The sequence below is a fragment of the Panthera leo genome, chromosome B3 (assembly GCF_018350215.1).
Source record: "Panthera leo isolate Ple1 chromosome B3, P.leo_Ple1_pat1.1, whole genome shotgun sequence".
NCBI classification, from domain to species: Eukaryota; Metazoa; Chordata; class Mammalia; order Carnivora; family Felidae; genus Panthera; species Panthera leo.
In genome coordinates, this window is record NC_056684.1 from 62700302 (window position 1) to 62718768 (window position 18467).

At 44.2% G+C, this 18467-nt stretch overlaps 1 protein-coding gene across 1 annotated transcript; it reads left to right on the top strand.

Moving 5' to 3' along the window:
- Positions 1 to 11536: 11536 nt before the first annotated feature.
- On the top strand, positions 11537 to 14490 carry SRP14 (signal recognition particle 14). Its single transcript, XM_042940529.1, has 5 exons — positions 11537 to 11646; positions 11787 to 11859; positions 12377 to 12489; positions 13624 to 13656; positions 14103 to 14490. Exons 1-5 carry the CDS (start codon positions 11623 to 11625, stop codon positions 14190 to 14192), a joined length of 333 nt encoding a protein of 110 aa, XP_042796463.1. The 5' UTR covers positions 11537 to 11622; the 3' UTR covers positions 14193 to 14490.
- The last annotated feature ends 3977 nt before the right edge of the window (positions 14491 to 18467 follow it).

Here is an 18467-nt window from a genome sequence, read left to right on the forward strand (position 1 = left end):
ACTCTTGTCAATTGCACCATCATGAGAATTAAATGCTCCCTGGCAAGGTTTAGCTGTAACTGTGGCATGAAAGGATTGGTCCCCAGATGAAGGAATTGTAAGGAGCAAATTATGTGGGGAAGAGCATTGGGAGGGCTGGGATCTTTCCTTTCTGTTATCTCCACACCCCATCCTCTGCTCTCAAGCTGCCCCTTCTCCCAGTTCCTTCCTTCCAAATTGGGCATGAGGGGCTCTGACTGAGGATGACCTCAAACTCTCTGGAAGGATTCTAGCTCTTCACCAAGCATTGGGGAATCCTGTATAAAATTAGCTCTTCTTGAGGTTTTCTCAGTCCAGCAGACCCACATCTCTTTGTCAGGGGGATCTGGGGAACTGAAACCATCCATCTCAGGTCCTAAATTGAATCCGATTCCATTTTATGTAGGCCTCAACTGGATTCCCATCCTAGCATCTCTCCCAGCACCTGCCAGCCCCAGACAGTCACTATAGCAAGCCCACAGCTATCTCGGAGTACCAGATTCTCATATTTTAAAACTGGAAGGGGGGCGCCTGGGTGGCTCGGTCGGTTAAGCATCCGACTTCGACTCAGGTCATGATCTCACGGTCCGTGAGTTCGAGCCCCGCGTCGGGCTCTGTGCTGATAGCTCAGAGCCTGGAGCCTGTTTCAGATTCTGTGTCTCCCTCTCTCTCTGCCCCTCCCCTGTTCATGCTCTGTCTCTCTCTGTCTCAAAAATAAATAAACGTTAAAAAAAAAAATTAAAAAAAAAAAAAAACTGGAAGTACCTCAGAGCTCACGAATTTCAGCTTCCCACGTTACAGGGAGGAGACTGAAGTCCAGCCAAGGGCCCTGTCGTGTCTATGGTCACACAGCTGCTAAGCGGGAGGATTAAGATTAGAATTTAAGATTAAGATTAGAACAAGTTTTGACTTTCAGCTGCCATTCTTTCTGCACTCAATTTAGACTTGGGGACCTGGAGTTTAGCTCCTAATTATTATTATTTTATTTTTTTTAGGTCCTAATTTTAGAGACACCTCTGGAAGTTCCAGGATGAGGTCCTTATTAAGAGTCAGTCCTGTTTCCCCACAAAGGTCTTGTTTTGGGTTTTGTTGCCTCAGTGAACTGCAGCAGGGCTCCAGGGGAGGAGGCGGGAGTGAGGGGGGCTGCTGAGCCGTGTCACAGCTCTGCTGGGCTCCCAGCCTGGGCTGATGGGGGCTTGTCCAAACCGACCTGGGGAGCAGGTGTGGGCCCTCTGTCCCCAGAGCTTCTCAAAGAACAGTTTGTTCTGCAGGGGCTGAACCAGGGTGGAAAGAGAGTGACAGACACCGGCACAGCCCTGGAGCCTACCGCAGCTGCTTCCTGTTGTCAGAGGGCTTCTCTACGGAGGGGCTGAACTCCTGGGCACCCCCCACACCCTGGCCAAGCTCTCCACGTGGTCACCTGCCTTGGTAGGCCAGCCGCGTCCCATGGACACAGAGAAGGACTGTGTTCAAGGAATGAGAGCACAGAGGAAGAAAGCAGCTCATGGCCAGGCACGTTTCCAGTCTTGTTACTGTGCAAATGTGGTCTTGCCTCTTGAATGTACATGTACATTCCTGCCTTGTCTCCCCTTCCCTGTCTTGGAGACCTCTCCCACCATCTTTGCAGAGCCATTCTCCCCCAACCTGTGGGCCCCCTCGGCCTTGTCCGCAGGGACTACCCCTGCCTCCCCACTGGCCATACTGGACTGTCCAGCATGAGAATGGGGGCCCCAACCTCACACTACCTTGTTTTGTGGTTTGACATTTTACCTGGGTTTGTCTTGTCTCCTCTTTAAGACTTAAAGACAGGAGAATTTGGGTCCCTAACCACTACCTCCTTCTTTAAACAAGATCCCTTATGGAGCTGAGCTCAGAGCTGATCCTGCTGTAAGGGCACAATAAATCCCCATGGAAGGTTCCTAATGTCTCTGTCTTGATTCTTGCCTGAATCACAGTCACCCCAGACTAAGGCATGTTGGGAAGAGAAGGAAGATGACTTGGGTTCCCCTCCCTGGAATTTTCTCCTGGTAGTCATGATGCCTCATTACAGGAAGCTGATCAAGGCCTTTCCTTCTCCCAGCTTGTTTACAGGTTCCCCTCTGACTACTAAAAAGAGTGTTATGAGCTGGTCTGAATGGAGCACCTCCTGCCCTACAAAGAATTTCCCCAGCACCACTGCTTGCTGGTGCATGGGAGAAGAAAGAAGGGTGGGCAGCTGCCACAGGTGGCCCCCACGCCCAACTCCAGGGCACTGCCCCTAGAACACTACCAATGGGGCTCTCCAGTCTCCGTCTCCCTTCCTCACCCCAAATCTCATGAGGGGCCTGGCTTATTCTCCCCAGGGGGTCTAAGAGGGGCTGAGGTAGGGGTGGAGTGAGCAGTCACCCGGGACTCTCAGCCCAGCGTTCTTCCCCCCATTGTGAAATGGCCTTGGATGAGGGCCAAGCAGGAAGCCGCCTCCTATAGCCTCTAATCCGAGGCCTGGCGCCGGGGGTGTGAGGATGGGCCCCAGGCTCTTCCCTCCCCAAGGGAGGGCTGAGGCTGACACTGAGCCCACCTGCCAGGAGACAACCTGAAGGGCCCTTTGGCTAATTATGAGGCCCATGCCTTCCATCCTACCCTCTGTTCCAGCCCCGTGGGGGCATTCACAGGGGTATAAAGGGCAGTGCAAAGTGCATGGGGCTGGGACTCAGGGCTTCCAGCCTCTTCTCTACCATTACCAAACTTTGTGACCATGGGCAAGCCACTTTCCCTCTCTGGGCCTCAGTCAGTTTTCTCACTTGTGAATAACTCGATGGTAATGGGTTGGACTAGAAAGATCTTGGAACCTCTTGCAGTTTGATATGGTGACTCACTAAAGTCAGTGATTCATTGATGTTATTACCAGGACTTGGCTCGGATCTGACAGGGAGTCTGTTCATTGTGTCTGTCTAGGTTTCCCTATATAAATCTGCGTCTGCTGGTCTCTTGGAGCGGTGGAATGGGCTCCCCCGGACAATCGAGGATGAATGATGACAGAGGCCAAGAGATGAACAGCATCTGTTACTTTTGGGAGTTAAGACACCTGGGTAATTTGTGCAGAAACTCTTGCCATGTAATTATCTGTCCTTGACTTCCAGGCAGGAAATTAAAAATGTTGGGACCCGTAATCATTGTGAATAAAGGGGCTCCTCCTCCCACTCACTAGACCCATGGGGGAGGAGGAAGCCTGGCTGGGACCGATTGAGCAATAGCCATGCACGCTTTTCTTGGTCCTAGTTTCCCCTGTACAGTATGGGGAGTGGTGGCCCTCTCCTTCCTGAGGTTCAGCAAGGAAGGAAATTATTGATGAGAAGGGGGGAACCTGTTAAAGGTCACTGTTTCATGAGTGCCACCACCCGATTCTGTACACAGCAGACCTTCCAGGCACGTGGCCCAGGGGCGCTGGGATTTCCTTTGCATGTCCCCACAGTCCCAGCACCTGAAATCCCACCATTAGAGCCTTTGTTTAATGTTGCCCAAGTTTCTTCCAAAGATGGAGTGTGACGTATGTAATCATTTGTCATGAACCTGTTAGCATGATTTAGCTGCCAGATGGGTTGCCTCTGTGTGGTTAGCTGAGGTCAGTGAGAGACTAGGGTTTTGGTGGGGGTGGAGGGGAGGGTGTTTGGAGGACAGAAATTTGTACTCGGGGCACTGCCTGAGTAGGAGGGGGAAATAATGATGAAACACAGCTTTCCTACCAGGCTTTCTCACTTATCAAGTACTTTTATATACATTATCTCATTTAACTCCCGCATAGCAGTGGAGGAAGATATTCCCATTTTACTGTTGAGGAAATGGAGGCCATAGGGATCAGAGAAGTGACTTTCCTTTAGAGATAGCCAGAAAATGCTGAGTTGGGCCTCGAATCTGAGGATTAAGGACCAGAAGGCAGGATTCTGCCAGTGCATGTGGTGGTGGGGTAGGGCTTGGGATGGGGATACATACCAACGAGGAGGGAGGGGATGGTGATAGGTGGAGAGTGGAGTCCTGGGTTTTTCTACTCTGCCCAGAGTTGGCCAACTCTTCCCTCCCTTTTCACCGTCTCCTGCTCCCTTCCCAGAACCTCTTTGGGACATCTGAAAGTTTCGGGCTGTGCTCATTTGCCTCTCCTGCACGGAGACTGAGCATCAAGGTGGGTGGCCCTGAAGGCAATGCGCCCAGATTCAAATCTTCATTCCACCTCTTACCGGTGTGTGACCAGGGCACTTCATTTCGCCTCAGCCGGAAGATGAGCATAAAACAACGTTCACCTCACAGGATCATTATGAGGGCTCAAGAGAGAATCTATTTAAGGCACCTAGAAGTGAACCTGGCACTTAGTAAATTCTCAATAAGTGTAAGTGAGCTGTTATCTGAGAAAAAAGCAATGCCTCCTCTAATGCAGAACGGGGTCGGCTTCCTGTGACCCCAGCACCTAGAGTAGTGCCTGGCATGAGAGAGTGCTGATTTAGTCCTTGCTTAATGATCGACAAACGTTCGTGTCCGTGACGCAGACACCTCTAGCCTCGGTAGAAGTGATTTTGAAAACTTTGGATGTCCTTACGTCCCTGGTGATGGGACAAGGACTGGGAAGTCTGGGACTCCCTGCAGCTGCACTTGTCTGGCGAGGTCAGGGCGTCCCCTGCTGGCCCCAAATTGCCGCTGCATGCAGTGGGGCTCTCTCGCCCCTGAGATGCCCGCCTGGAGGGAGGGCCCTTAGGAGAGAAGCAGTAGCTCTCATAATTTTGGAAGTGGGAGTGACCATAGCAATCAAGTCTAAGTCCTTAACCTAATGGTGAAAAAAAATTTTTTGATGTATCTTTTCAGTGCTTACTGAGTCAGTCTCTTGCAAGGATTATCTTACTGAAACCTGAAAACAATCCTTCAGGGTAGGTACTATGCAGAGCAAGCAGAAGATAAGTAACTGGAACAAGGCCCCCCACAAAGTAAGGGACCAGCGGCTGACCCAGGTCCCCTGACCCCCGGTCCAGGGCTCTCGTGCTCTTTCTCCAGGACACTAAATCCAGGACTTCACCGGAGTGGCACAGGAAGAGCAGACGTCCCCAGAGCCCAAAGTCTCTCAAGAAGATAACACTGTGAACACTTGTCGATGGACTGACTGAAGGAAAGAATAAAGAATGGTAGGTCCAAGTATCTGGTTGGATTCGGTCCAGGGAGTGTGGTTGCCATGGCTATAGAGAGGCTATTTGCTCACACTGGGCACTACATAGACTCCCAGGACATACCCTCACCTCCCTCTGGCCATCTCTAGGATGCCTCCACCAGAGCTAACCACCTCCAACAGACTCAGGGGGTCTCCAGACACACTCCTGTCACCCTGAACCCAAACCCACCCAATTCCATTCTCTGCTGCATTTTCCTGATTCCCTCTTTCCTTCCCTCGTCCTGAGCTGACCTCAAAGTCAGCACACTGTGCCTACATGAGACAGTTCAGAACCTGTGGCCCTCCCTCAGAGTGAAATTGGAAAGCACAACTAACACAACATCTGGCAAGGTGGGCACAAATCCATGCGTGCTGCATTGTGATCTACTCCCGTGGAATGAATCCACTTGACAAATAGGAAGGGAGAACAGCCCCAATTCCCATCTAAGTGACTGGGGTGTATTAATGCATACCTTAGCTCATTTTCTGCTTCCCATGGCACAGTGAGACAGGCACTTGAATTACATCCCTATTTTACTGGTGAGGAAATTGAGGCACAGAAGAATTTAAGTAAATTTGGAATAAGCAAAAAAAAAAAAAAAAATTAATGTGGTGTTTCCAATGGAAAACTACGTGCTGTTTAGAGGCACACCGTTCTGTGCCATTCGATTATAGACTTCCATTGCCTTTCAGCTAGTTTGCGACTCTGTAGGTTATAGAGAACTGATGGCAAAGATTCTTGTCTCTGGATATGCAAATGAATTCTGTTCAACCGTCCTGTCTTGTGGAAAATTCAAATTTTCTTCCATTACAAATTCATTTCAATATTTCTGTTCTATAAATATGTCTGTTCTTTGGATTCTCCTTTGAATGGGTTGCAATATCTGCTGGTTCTCTCAGTAATAATAATAAGAGACGTAGAACTTGAATATGAGAGTCATGACTTCACCTCTTTTTTTTTTTTTAAGTTATCTTCGGGGCGCCTGGGTGGCTCAGTTGTTAAGCATCTGACTTAAGCTCAGGTCATGATCTTGCGGTTCATGGGTTCGAGCCCCTTGTTGGGCTCTGTGCTGACAGCTCAAGAGCCTGGAGGCTGCTTCAGATTCTGCGTCCCCTCTCAGCTCCTGCTCACACTCTGTCTCTCTCTCAAAAATAAACAGTAAAAGTTAAAAAAAAAACTACTTATAAAATTATCTTTTCACAAGGGTCATGGTATCTGCCTCCAGTCATGTGGACAAGCAGAGGTAGAGCTGGGATTCAAACTCAGGCCACCAGAACGTGGTATCTGTGTTTATCATCATCACTCTATATTCCAGGCATCGCAAAGCTTAACTGCATTAAGTAACTGCACCTGTAAATTAATCAACCTTAACCTAAATAAGGCCTTTGACCATTAAGTCAAACCCAGTCCTAAATAACACCTAATAAACAAAAATGTAGTCTGTCTGAGGAAAGGACACGTGTGACCAGAGCATTTGGTAGGGATGATCTCAGGCGGCACAAGCAGGACACCCACTCCTCCTCACCCTTGGGCCCCTATACTGCTGAGAAGCATGGGGGATTTTTCTCTCCCAGGTTTTCCGTAGCAGCTAAGGCTGGTCAAGTAGATGCTGGTGTTCTAGTGCTGCTTGGACCTTTGCTGAAGGCTTCAGGATGTGGGAGGGGATTTGGGAGCCATTTTTATTTCCCAGTGCTCCTGGGGTGAAGGAGAAGGAGCAGGAAGGTGTCTGGCTGCGTGACTCGGAGACGGTGACCCAGCTTCCAAGGGCCAAAAGCCACCGACTTAATGGCAAGGTAGGATTTGGGGTGCTTGAAAACATTAAAATTTAACCATGTCTTGTTGACATAGTCTCTTAATTTCATTGTTCACTGGGCTGACTGCATTCCTGACTGACCATAAACAGTTCCATTTGTTTCTCTCATTGAGGAATTTGTTTTCAGATATATATTTTTACAAAGCAATTCACTTTATTATTGCTTTTATTATTTTTATTTTTATGTATTGTTATTTTGTTTTGTTTTTTTATATTTTAATAACATGTTATTTTGTTTCATAGGAGTTATTTTTGTGCTGCCTTTCATTATTTAATGATACTGGTTTCCCACCTATGAATATAGGTGTATTACATACACTTGCTCATAAAATGAGTCAACTTAAAGAAAAACATTAGCCAACAATACAGGTGATATTAGGATAATGGCGGAAATCAAGATGGTGGTATCCAAATGATGGAATGTGGCTGTAAAAACAGTAACACTGTTGTTTACTACCATTATTGAGCATTCATTACTGCTAGCATCAATGTTATTGACATATTCTGTAGTGCTATCCAATAGAATCTATCATAATAGAAATGCTCTATATCTGCACTCTCCAAGCCGCATGTGGCTATTGAATCCTTGAAATATGGTTAGTGAGATTAAAGAACTGAATTTTTCTTTTATTTAATTTTATTTAAGTTAAATTTAAGTATTCATATTTGCCCTATATGAGCAAGCCTAAGGCTCTTAAATTTAGTATTTTATAAAATCTTTATAACATCTATGAGTATTATTGTCATTTTGTTGATGAAGAGATTTGGAACCTTGAGAGGTTGCCTGAGGTCACGTATTTAATAGGTAGCAGAGGTAGGATCTGAACCCAGATCCACTGGACTTCAGAACAGGTGCTCTTAGTCACTTCCCACAGAAAAATAGAGTCCAAAGGACACCCTTTCAGTAGCTGAATTGTACTGGGCCAAGTGTGATGCTAAAACTGGAAGACTTGGGTATTTCTCTTTCTGGAGTGGTTTGTTCTGTCATGAGACAGGCTTGAGATGTCATGCTGGATGGCTGGCAGGACTGTTGACTCTTTACTGGAACTGAGGTGTGACTGAGCCCATGGGAAGATGAGGCCCCAGATGAATAATGGCCTTCAGTGTTCCTTGAGGGCAGGGCCATTTCCTTCACCTAGGTGCCCCCAGGACCAACCTCATGGCTCGAAAGAACATTGCTCAATGTTCAATGAACGATAGAATTTCAGAGTACATTGGTCACCATTTAGGCCAACCCATAGATCAACACACACTGTACCTGGTTCCATGTAAACTGATGACACAAATATCAAGTGGGCCCTTACATTCCCTGGCAATCTGACAACACATCTCAAATATGTTCACTCTCTGATGATTTCACACTTTCTTTCAAATGTCCAGCACCCTTTGCCCACTTCTCACCCTAGGCTATTGATTCTGTGTAGCAGACCGAAGCTGGCTTTTGGTTCGCTAGGATCTGAATCTATTTGTAATCTCTCATTATGTGGGTCTTGGTGAAAAGCAAGTAAAATAAAAGGGTCACTCTCTCACCTGTCCCCAGGACTTAGGCTCAAGCTTAGACCTACGGTTGGCCAAACTGGGGATCCCAACTAGGACTCTGACTTCTGAACTAGTGATACCCAGACCCAGGGCTTTTTAAAGGCTATTCATAGTGGTGGTCATCACAGAGTGGTCCTGTGCTGGCAGCCCAATAGGAGGGATATTCACCAGACTATTCTCATCTGTTCTAGTCTCATGACATATGATGATGACTCCCTAATTTTTATGTATAACTTTTACCTCCCTGCTGGGCTCTAAATATGTATATTCAGCTGCTTATTTGATGGTTCCACTTGGACATGCATGATGTAATGATTTGTAAGAAATATATATTTGGTCATTCAGGTGACCAGAATATATTTCTCAGATATATTTGGTCTTCATCCACGGTTGCTGAAAACACCTCAGAGTCCTAAAGGTGAAACGGGTGTCTTGTTATTAACATTTATCACATCCTTTAATAAACTGAGAAATTTAAGTGTTTCCTTCAGTTTTGTGAGCTGCTCTAGCAAATTTATTGAATCTAAGGTGGAGGTTGTTGGAATCCTTTGGGCTAGCGACTAGCATTTGAAGTGGGAGGTCAGGGTACAGTCTTACAGGACTGAACCCTTAACCTGTGGATTCTGATCCTATCTTTGGGTAGATAGTGTCAGAATTGCTTGGTGTTGTGTGTGTGGGAACCCCCCACTGCCCCGCTGGCACTGGAATTGGGTCTGGGAACCCTAAAAGAACATGTAATCTCAGTTATTACATGACCAAGACAAAACTCTTAATCTTCTTACAAAACTTTTTACTTCCCTGGTCTTTCCTACCTTACTTAGTAAATGACACCACCATCCATCCAGTTGCTCCAGTCAAAAACCTTTGATTCATTCCTGATTTCTTTTTCCTTGCAATGTTCACATCTAATTGAGCCTGAATCCTGTTGACTCTACCTTCAAAGTATATCCTCATCTGATTGCAAACGTACTAATACCTGCACTTCTGCAGTAACCTCTGTGGTAGCCACTTCTACTCAGCAAAGATGTCTATGACCCAATACTGGGAACCTGTGAATATGTCACCTTACATGTTTAAAGGACTTTATGGATGTGATTAAATTAAGGATCTTGAGATGGGGAGATTATTAGAAAGGCCCAATGTAATCACAAGGTCCCTATAAGAGGGAGAGGCAGTAGGATCAGAGTAAGTATCAGGAGATGTACTGGAAGTAAGAGGTTGTAATGAAGCAAGGAAGGGGCCACAAGCCAAGAAATGAAGGTGACTTCTGGTAGGACAATGAAACAGATTTTACCAGCTTCCAGATGCAACGCAACCTTGCAGACTAATTAATTTTAGATTCCTGACCTCTAGACCTATAAAAGAGCAAAATCGTGTTGTTTTAGGTGTTTAAGTTTGTGGTGATTTGTTACAGCAGCAATAGGAAGCTAATACAACCCTCTAATTGGTCTCCCCATTTCCTGCCTTGTCCTTCCACAGTGCATTCTCCACACCACAGATAGGGGGTGGGGTGGGAATCTTTTAAAATGTAAATTAAGTTGTCACTGTCCTCTTTAAAACTTCCTTAACAAGAAGCTTCTCTTGGGGCTCCTGGGTGGCTCAGTTAAGCATCTGACTCTTGATTTCATCTCAGATCATGATCTCACAGTTCATGAGTTCAAGCCCCATGTCGGGCTCTACGCTGCCAGTACAGAGTCTGCTTGGGATCCTCTCTCTCTCCCTCTCTCTGTTCCTCCCCTGCTCTCTCTCTCAAAATATATAAACTTAAAAAAAAAGTTTTTAAAGCAGTGCCTGGGGAGCCTGAAGCCTGCTTTGGGTTCTGTGTCTCCCTCTCTCTCTGCCTCTGTCCCACTTGTACTGTGTCTCTCTCTCAAAAATGAATAAACATTAACATTTTTTTTTTTTAAACCAAGAAGCTTCTCTTTGTGCTTGCAACAAAATCCAAAATTACACGGCCATAGGCCCTATGTGAGCTGGTCACCTGCAATCTCTCCAACCTCTCCATATTCGTTCACTCCTCCTTGTGCATATAGAGCAATTTGCTCCCCTGTTGGGGCTTCTGTTCTAGCCATTCCCTGTATCTGAAACACTCTGTCCCCAGATCTTTGAATGGCTGCCCCCTTTAGCTTTTAGGTCAAAGTTCTCCTCTAAGAGATTTCCCTGACCCCAACCTCACTCTCATTTGTATCACCCTAGTGAGTTGTCTTTACAGCACTCAGCATCTGAAGCTATTCTTACTTATTTCCTGCCTATTCTTTGAACCCAAGTTCCAGGAAACCAGGAACTTAGTTTATCTTGCTGAATCCCCATCCCCTACAACAGTGTTTGACACAGGCAGGAGGCCCTCAGTAAAACCCCCTTGCATGATTAAATGCTTGACTTCACAGAGGGCCTAGGGTTCAAATTGGCTCCTGGCAGAACTGGGGCCTGATATGCAGGTCTTCTGACTGAATCCAGAGGTAAAACCAAGACTGGGCTCCAGTCCCTCATGCTAGAGTTGGGGTCAGCCTTTAGGGCCACCCAGCGGGGTCAGAGTAGAGGGAGAATTCAGAGGACCACCGTGGGAATTTATTATAATGATGACAATGATAATGGAAACAACAATAAAAAAACAGCTAATGCTTATCGGGCACTTTCTGGGTGTCAGGCACTATTTCAGGTAAATTCCAATAAAGTCATTTACTCTTCACAACCATGCTGTGAATTGGATACCATTATTACAGGCTGAGGGAACTGAAGCACTGAACTGTCATGTAATTTGCTCAACATACACTGAATATACAAAACTACGCGTTTCCATCAAATCCCTCTTCCACGCTCCCTCACACCCACACCACGACCGGACCGAGAACGCCCCGTCTCTGAAAACCCCGACTGCTCCAGGGCCCCGTGGGTGGTTCCTCTCCTGGGAAGGACGGGGCGTCCCAGAGCGCAGGCGCGGGCGGAGGGAGGGGCGAGGACAGAGGCAGGGATTGGTGGAAGAGAGTTGAAACCTAATAGCGGAAGTCCCGCCCAGCCTGGGTGAAACTTCCGGCTCCAGTTCTTTGGGTCTTATGCTGACGCAGGGGAGCTAGCGGCGACGGGATGGTGCTGCTGGAGAGCGAGCAGGTAAAGCCACAGCTGTCTGGCCGAGGGATGGATGTAGTTTGGGGCTTAGCTCGGGGCCTCTGTCTCCTGCTGCGGGAGGGACTAGGACTTGACGGGGAGAGGATTTGGGACTGCTTAACGGGGCCTGGCTTATGTTCCAGTTCCTGACGGAGCTGACCAGACTCTTCCAGAAGTGCCGGTTGTCGGGCAGCGTGTTCATCACCTTGAAGAAGTGTAAGCAGCTGTCCACGCGGCAGGGCCAGAAAGAAGCTGGGAAGCCGAGTGATGCCCCGGCGGGGGTGCCAGGTGTTCCCAGTTTCCGGAGCCGAGGGCGGAGTCCGTCTGCCGCGCATCCCCTCCGTCCCCTACCTTCCTTTTCCTGTAGTGTGCACTTTCAGGGCTGGGGGACGGGAGCATTAGGGATTGTGGTGCGTGCGACCCCCGGCACTTAGCCACCCAAACTGGTTCTGGTTACAGTGTGCCCCAAATAGAGCTTTTTTTTTGGTCAAGGATTCCAATCCCCGCCGTTAGTGAGATTTAAGCTGCTTTTCTGTTACTATGTTCCCGTCGTGGGAGTAGCAAGTAGTTTCCCAAGGTTTGACCAAGCTGTTGGTGATAGCGGATGATGTAGTTATCAGAACTAGAGCAGTGGAGGTGAATTACATATCGTCTTCCTATGCCTTCCATACTCACTTTTTGTCTGCCTGTTAACGTCTGTGGCTGTGTTCATCAGGATGTATTTTTCATGCAGATGACGGTCGAACGAAACCCATTCCAAGGAAAGGTTCTGTGGAGGGCTTTGAGCCCTCCGACAACAAGTGTCTGTTAAGAGCTACTGATGGGAAAAAGAAGATCAGCACCGTGGTGAGTTGGATTCGTGATACTACAATTTTGGAGTTAGAAGACTTGAACCTCACTGAGGATGGGGCATAGCTGAAGCAGGTTTTTGTTTTTAAGGTTTGTAAGGGTTTAGCTCTCCCGCTGTTTTGGGATCGGGGCCTTCTTTTAATATCTTAGTAGTAGGAAATTCAAGAGCAAAATTAAATTGAAAAAGTCAAACGCTTATTCTACTGAAGTTTTTGTGGAAATAAAATTAACAGATCGGTCCTTACTCATGGTGGCATTGTAAGGAGGAATTGGCATAAATATTTGATGCCTAATTCCCTTACCGTGTTGGGCCTTCATTGAACAGTTTCTTGGTACCAGATGATTTTACTTGTAAGCTGATTATTCCCTTGTGTTTGTGGTTGACATAGCAAATATGTAGCAACAAGACTTCCTGGATTCTGAATGAATTCTTTCCTTTGCTGGGGCAGAACCACAGTGCCCTTTAATTACATCAGTATAGGGTCCTTAGGAGAATGTAGACCATAACTGGTTGATAAATTTCCCTTTGTCAGTTATCTTGAGAGGACTTTTATAGTAATGCAAACTTGTGGATTTAAAAAATAAACTCGGGTATCATGAAACGCGAAAACTTTAGGAATCTTCAGAAGTAGAATTTCTCTTGTGTTGGCTTGCATTTTGTTTAAATAGGCCTGAATTAATGGAAGTAGGTTTAACATAAGGTGGGGAGGAAGTAGTTTAAATGTAATTTGCACAAAAGATTAAAACAAAGTTCTCTGACATCTCTAGAATCCAGGGAGAAAGTCGGTGCCACGTGTGTAAGAAACTTCAGAGGGAGGAGCATAGCTTCCTTAGGAGCCCCCTTCTACCTCTTTCTCATCTTGGTACAATTCTCAGGTGGAAAAAAGTACAGAGCTGCTTTGCTTCTTCCTCTGGCAGAGTAGAGTAGGAAAACAGCCATTGGTGTATTATGACCCCTAAAATTGGAAGGAGATTTTTTTCGAGATTACGATGTTACGTTGTTTTCAAGAGGTTTTGTTTTAAGATGTTATGTTGTTTTCAAGAGTTGTTGCCTAGGGTGAGACAGAGGATTCTTATATGAGTAATAAGGGTGGACCTTTTTTTTTTTTTTTTCCCCCTTCCCCTTTCCAGGTGAGCTCCAAAGAAGTGAACAAGTTCCAGATGGTGAGTTTCTGGTGTACCCTATATGCCCTTTCTCAGGGCAAGGGTGAGCACAAATTGAACAGTGGGTTAAGAATGTTTTGTCAGTAGGTTGAGTGAAACCGCCAGGCTCTGAATTTTACTTTCAACACCGATGTTGTCTTCCATTTTAGTTTTTTAAGGTAGATGTTGCTTTCCGCTTCAGATTTGTTCTCTGTAGTATAGTTAAACAAGAAGTTGCCTGCAATTTTCCCTTTTGGCTTAAAAAATGTCAGAAGCTGCTGTCACGTGAGAGAGTGTTTTCCTCTCACACCATTTTTCCGTAGTATACACGTGTCCCGTGGTCGTCGGTGCTTTATCAAGTAGGTAGGCTTTCTGATACTGACTACCCTGAATTCATTATGGAAATGAGGCAGCTGCTCCACCAATTTGCAACTCTTCCCACTAAGTGGGCGCTGTGTGTCTTTTAGGCTTACTCCAACCTACTGAGAGCTAACATGGATGGGCTGAAGAAGAGGGACAAAAAGAGCAAGAGTAAGAAGAGCAAAGCAGCACAGTGAAGGGCACCAGGTTTCCTGCTTTCACCAACTAACCGCCGAACTACTAGTTTTCCTTTGGTTTTTACTTTGGGCCGCAGAGCTAGGTTTCTGGTTCCCCTGTAGTAACTTTTCCTGGGAGATTAGGGTCATTTTGGGTGGAAGAAGGGCTGCAGTGTTTACAGGGTAGTTGTAAGAAGCCAAGTGTATTTTAGCATTGGCTAATTGGTCCGTGTTGCATGCTTGTATGTCCCCGGGTCATAAAGTCTCTGTAGCTCTCTATGTGAAGAACAATGGATCATTAAACTTCTGTTTATCCGCACTGACCATATCTTATTTATTACTTTTCCCACCCCCTATTAATAGTCTGTGGCAATGATTACTCACCTGTGTTCTAGGTTATTGGAATTAAAACCTGACAGTTTTATAAAAAGTTGTGCTATCTCATGGGTAGTCTTCCCAACGGGCCGTGTAATTTAACATCATGGTTCCTTTGGCAAATTTGAATGGGTTCTCATAGCCAAATGAGACTTTGCTTAATTGCCTTAAAGATAAACATATTACAGAATAGCAGGAATAACGATTCCAAGTTAAAAATGGTATCGGATTTCTGGAAGCCCTTTGGTTTGGACATTTTCTGGGGAGGGGAAAAAGAATATTTAATTTTTTCAAGAGAGCAAGTTGCATGATGGGTTATTGGACAACCTCTCTTTATCAGATTTCTTAATGTTTACCTACATCCAAAGGAAAAATTGTGTAAAAATTCCAGAATAGTTAAGTGTTACAGTTGTTTCAGGTGTACAGTATAGTGATTCAGCAATTCTGTACATGACTTAGTGCTCATCAGGATAAGTGAAGTCTTAATCCCCTTCACCTGTTTCACCCCTCCCCTGACCCCAACTTGCCCCTGTCAGTTTGTTCTCTGTAGTTAAGAGTCTGTTTTTTGGTTTGTCCCTTTTTTTTGCTTGTGGTGTTTCTTAAATTCTGCACCTGAAATCATATGGTATAGGTCTTTCTCTGATTTCACTTAGCATTATACTCTCTAGATCCAACCATGTTGTTGCAAATGGCAAGATTTCACTCTTTTTTGTAACTAATACTCCATTGTGTATGTATCTACCTCTGCTTTATCCATTCATCTATCCATCGGACACTTGGGCTACTTCCATAATTTGGCTATTTTAAGTAATGCTTCAGTAAACCTAGGGGTGCATGTATCTTTTTGAATTGGTGTTTTGTGTTCTTTGGGTAAATAGTAGTGGAATTACTGAATCATATGGTAGTTCTATTTTTTAGTTTTTTGAGTAACCTCCTTACTGGTTTCCACAGTGGCTGTACCATTTTGCCTTCCCACCAACAGTGCAGGAGGGTTCCTTTTACTCCACATCCTTGCCAACACTTGTTTCTTGTGTTTTTGATTTTAGCCATTCTGACAGGTGGGAAGTGGTATATCTCATTGTGATTTTCATTTGCATTTCTTTGATGATGAGTGATGTTGAGCATTTTTTATGCGTCTGTTGACCATCTGTATGTCTTCTTTAGAGAAATGTCTGTTCATGTCTTATGCCCATTTTTAATTGGGCTCTTGTTTTGGTGTTGAGTTATATAAGTTCTTTATGTATTTTGGATACTAACCCTTTATTGGATATGTCACTTACAAATATCCTGTTCTGTAGATTGTCTTAGTTTTGTTAATTAAAAAAATTTTTTTTTATGTTTATTTATTTTGAGGGAGGGAGAGACAGAGTGCGAGTGGGGGCCAGGGGGGTAGGGGAGAGGAAGAGAGAGACGGAGACACAGAATCCGAAGAAGGCTCCAGGCTCCGAGCTGTCAGCACAGAGCCCCATGCAAGGCTGGAACTCACAAACCACAAGATCATGACCTGAACCTAAGTTGGATGCTTAACTGACTGAACCACCCAGGTGCCTCTAGTTTTGTTATTTTTTTTACCTATGCAGAAGCTTTTTATTTTGATGTAGTCTCAATAGTTTATTTTTGCTTTTGTTTCCCTTGCCTCGGGGGACATATCTAGAAAAATGTTGCTACAGCCGATGCCAGAGAAATGACTAGTTGTGGTCTCATCTAGGACTTTTATGGTTTGAGGTGTCATAATTAAGGTCTTTAATACATTTTGAATTTATTTTTGTGTAGGATGTAAGAGAGTGGTCTACTTTTCTCAACACCTTTTGTTGAAGACACTTTTTCCCATTGCATATTCTTGCTTCCTTTGTCAAAAATTGACTAAGCATTAAGCATGGTTTTATTTCTGGACTATTTTATTCCATTGATCTCTATTTTTGTATCTGCACTGTACTGTTATGATTACTACACCTTTGTAAGTGTATCTTGAGATCTGGGATTGTGATATGTCCACTTTTTTATTTTTCACAGTTGCTTTGGCTATTATGGGGTCTTTTGTGGTTCTATACAATTTTAGGATTGTTCCAGTTCTGTGGAAAATGCTGTTGGTATTTTGATAGAGATGGCATTGAATCTGTAGATTGCTTTGGGTAGTGTGGACATCTTTGTTCTTCCAATCCATAGGCATGGAATGTCTTTTCATTTGTGTCGTCTTCAATTGCTTTCATCAGTGTTTTATAGTTTTCAGAGTATAGTTCTTTCATCTCCTTGGTTAAGTTTATTCATAAGTATTTTGTTGTTGATGGAGTTGTAAATGGGATTGTTTTCTTAGCTTCTCTTTTCTGCTACTTCATTGTTAGTGTATAGAAATGCAGTGGATTTCTGTATATTGATTTTGTATCTTGTGACCTTACTGAACTCATTAATCAGTTCTAGTAGTTTTTTGGTGGGGCCTTTAGGGTTTTCTATATGTAGTAGTTAATGACATCTGCAAGTAGTGAATAAAGTTGTACTTCTTACCAGTTTGGATGCTTTTTATTTCTTTTTTTACCTGGTTGCTGTGACTAGGACTTCCAGTACAAAGTTGACTAAAAGTGGTGAGAGCTTTTCTTTTTCCTGATCTCAGAGGAGATCTCACTTTTTCACTATTGAGAATGATGTTTGCTGTGGGTTTTTCAGGTATGATTCTTATTATGTCGAGATATGTTCCCTCTAAGCCTAGTCTGTTGAGGATTTTTATCATGAGTGGATGTTGTACTTTGTCAAATACATTTTCTGCATCTTTTGAAATGATATGGTTTTTATCCATTCTCTTGATGTATCATTTGATCATTGATTAATTTGTGAATGCCGAGCCACTCCTGCATCCCAGGAACAAATCCCACTTAATTGTGGTGAATGTTGGTTTTAAATGTATTGTTAGATTCAGTTTGCTAGTATCTTGTTGAGGATTTTTACATCTTGTGTTTTCACAGATTTTACAGAGATACTGGCCTGTAGTTCTTTTTGTAATGTCTTTATTTGGTTTTGGTATCAGAGTAATGTTGGCCTCATAGAATGAATTTGAAAGCGTACCTCCCTCATTTATTTTTTGCAATAGTCTGAGAAGAATTGGTATTAACCCTTCTTTAAATGTTTGGTAGAATTTACCTGTGAAATCCTCTTGAGAGTTTTTTGATTACTGATTCAATTTCATTGGTGGTAATTGGTCTGTTCAAATTCTTTATTCCTGATTCAGTTTTGGGAGGTTATGTGTTTCTAGAAATGTACCCATTTCTTTTAGGTTGTCTTAATTTGTTGGCATGTAGTTTTCATATTATAATCCTTTTTTATTTCTGTGGTGTCAGCTGTTATTTCTCCTCTTTTTTTTGATTGGAGTCTTTGATGAGTCTGGCTAAATGCTATCAATTTTGTTATCTTTTCAGAGAACCAGCTCCTAGTTTCATTGATCTTTTCTATCGTGTTAGTTTCTATTTGGTTTATGTTTGCTCTAATCTTTATTATCTCCTTCCTTCTACTGGTTTTGGGTTTTCCTTTTTCCCCTAGTTTCTTTAGGTGTAAGGTTAGGTTGAGATTTTTCTTGATGTAGACCTGTATTGGTATAAACTTACCTCTTAGAATAGCTTTTGCCCACACCAAAGATTTTGGACCATTGTATTTTCACTTTGATTTGTCTCTGTGTATCTTTGATTTCTTGGTTGAGCCATTCATTGTTTAGTAGCATGTTATTTAACTTCCCTGTGTTTTATGCTCTTTCCAGACTTTTCCTTGTGGTTGATTGAGTTCTAGTTTCTTAGCACTGTGGTTGGAAAAAGATACATGGTATAATTTGTTTCTTGAGGCTTGTTTGTGGCCTAATATGTGATCTGTTCTGGAGAGTGTTCCATGTGTACTTGAACAGAATGTTTATTTTGCTGCTCTAGGATGGAATGTTATGAA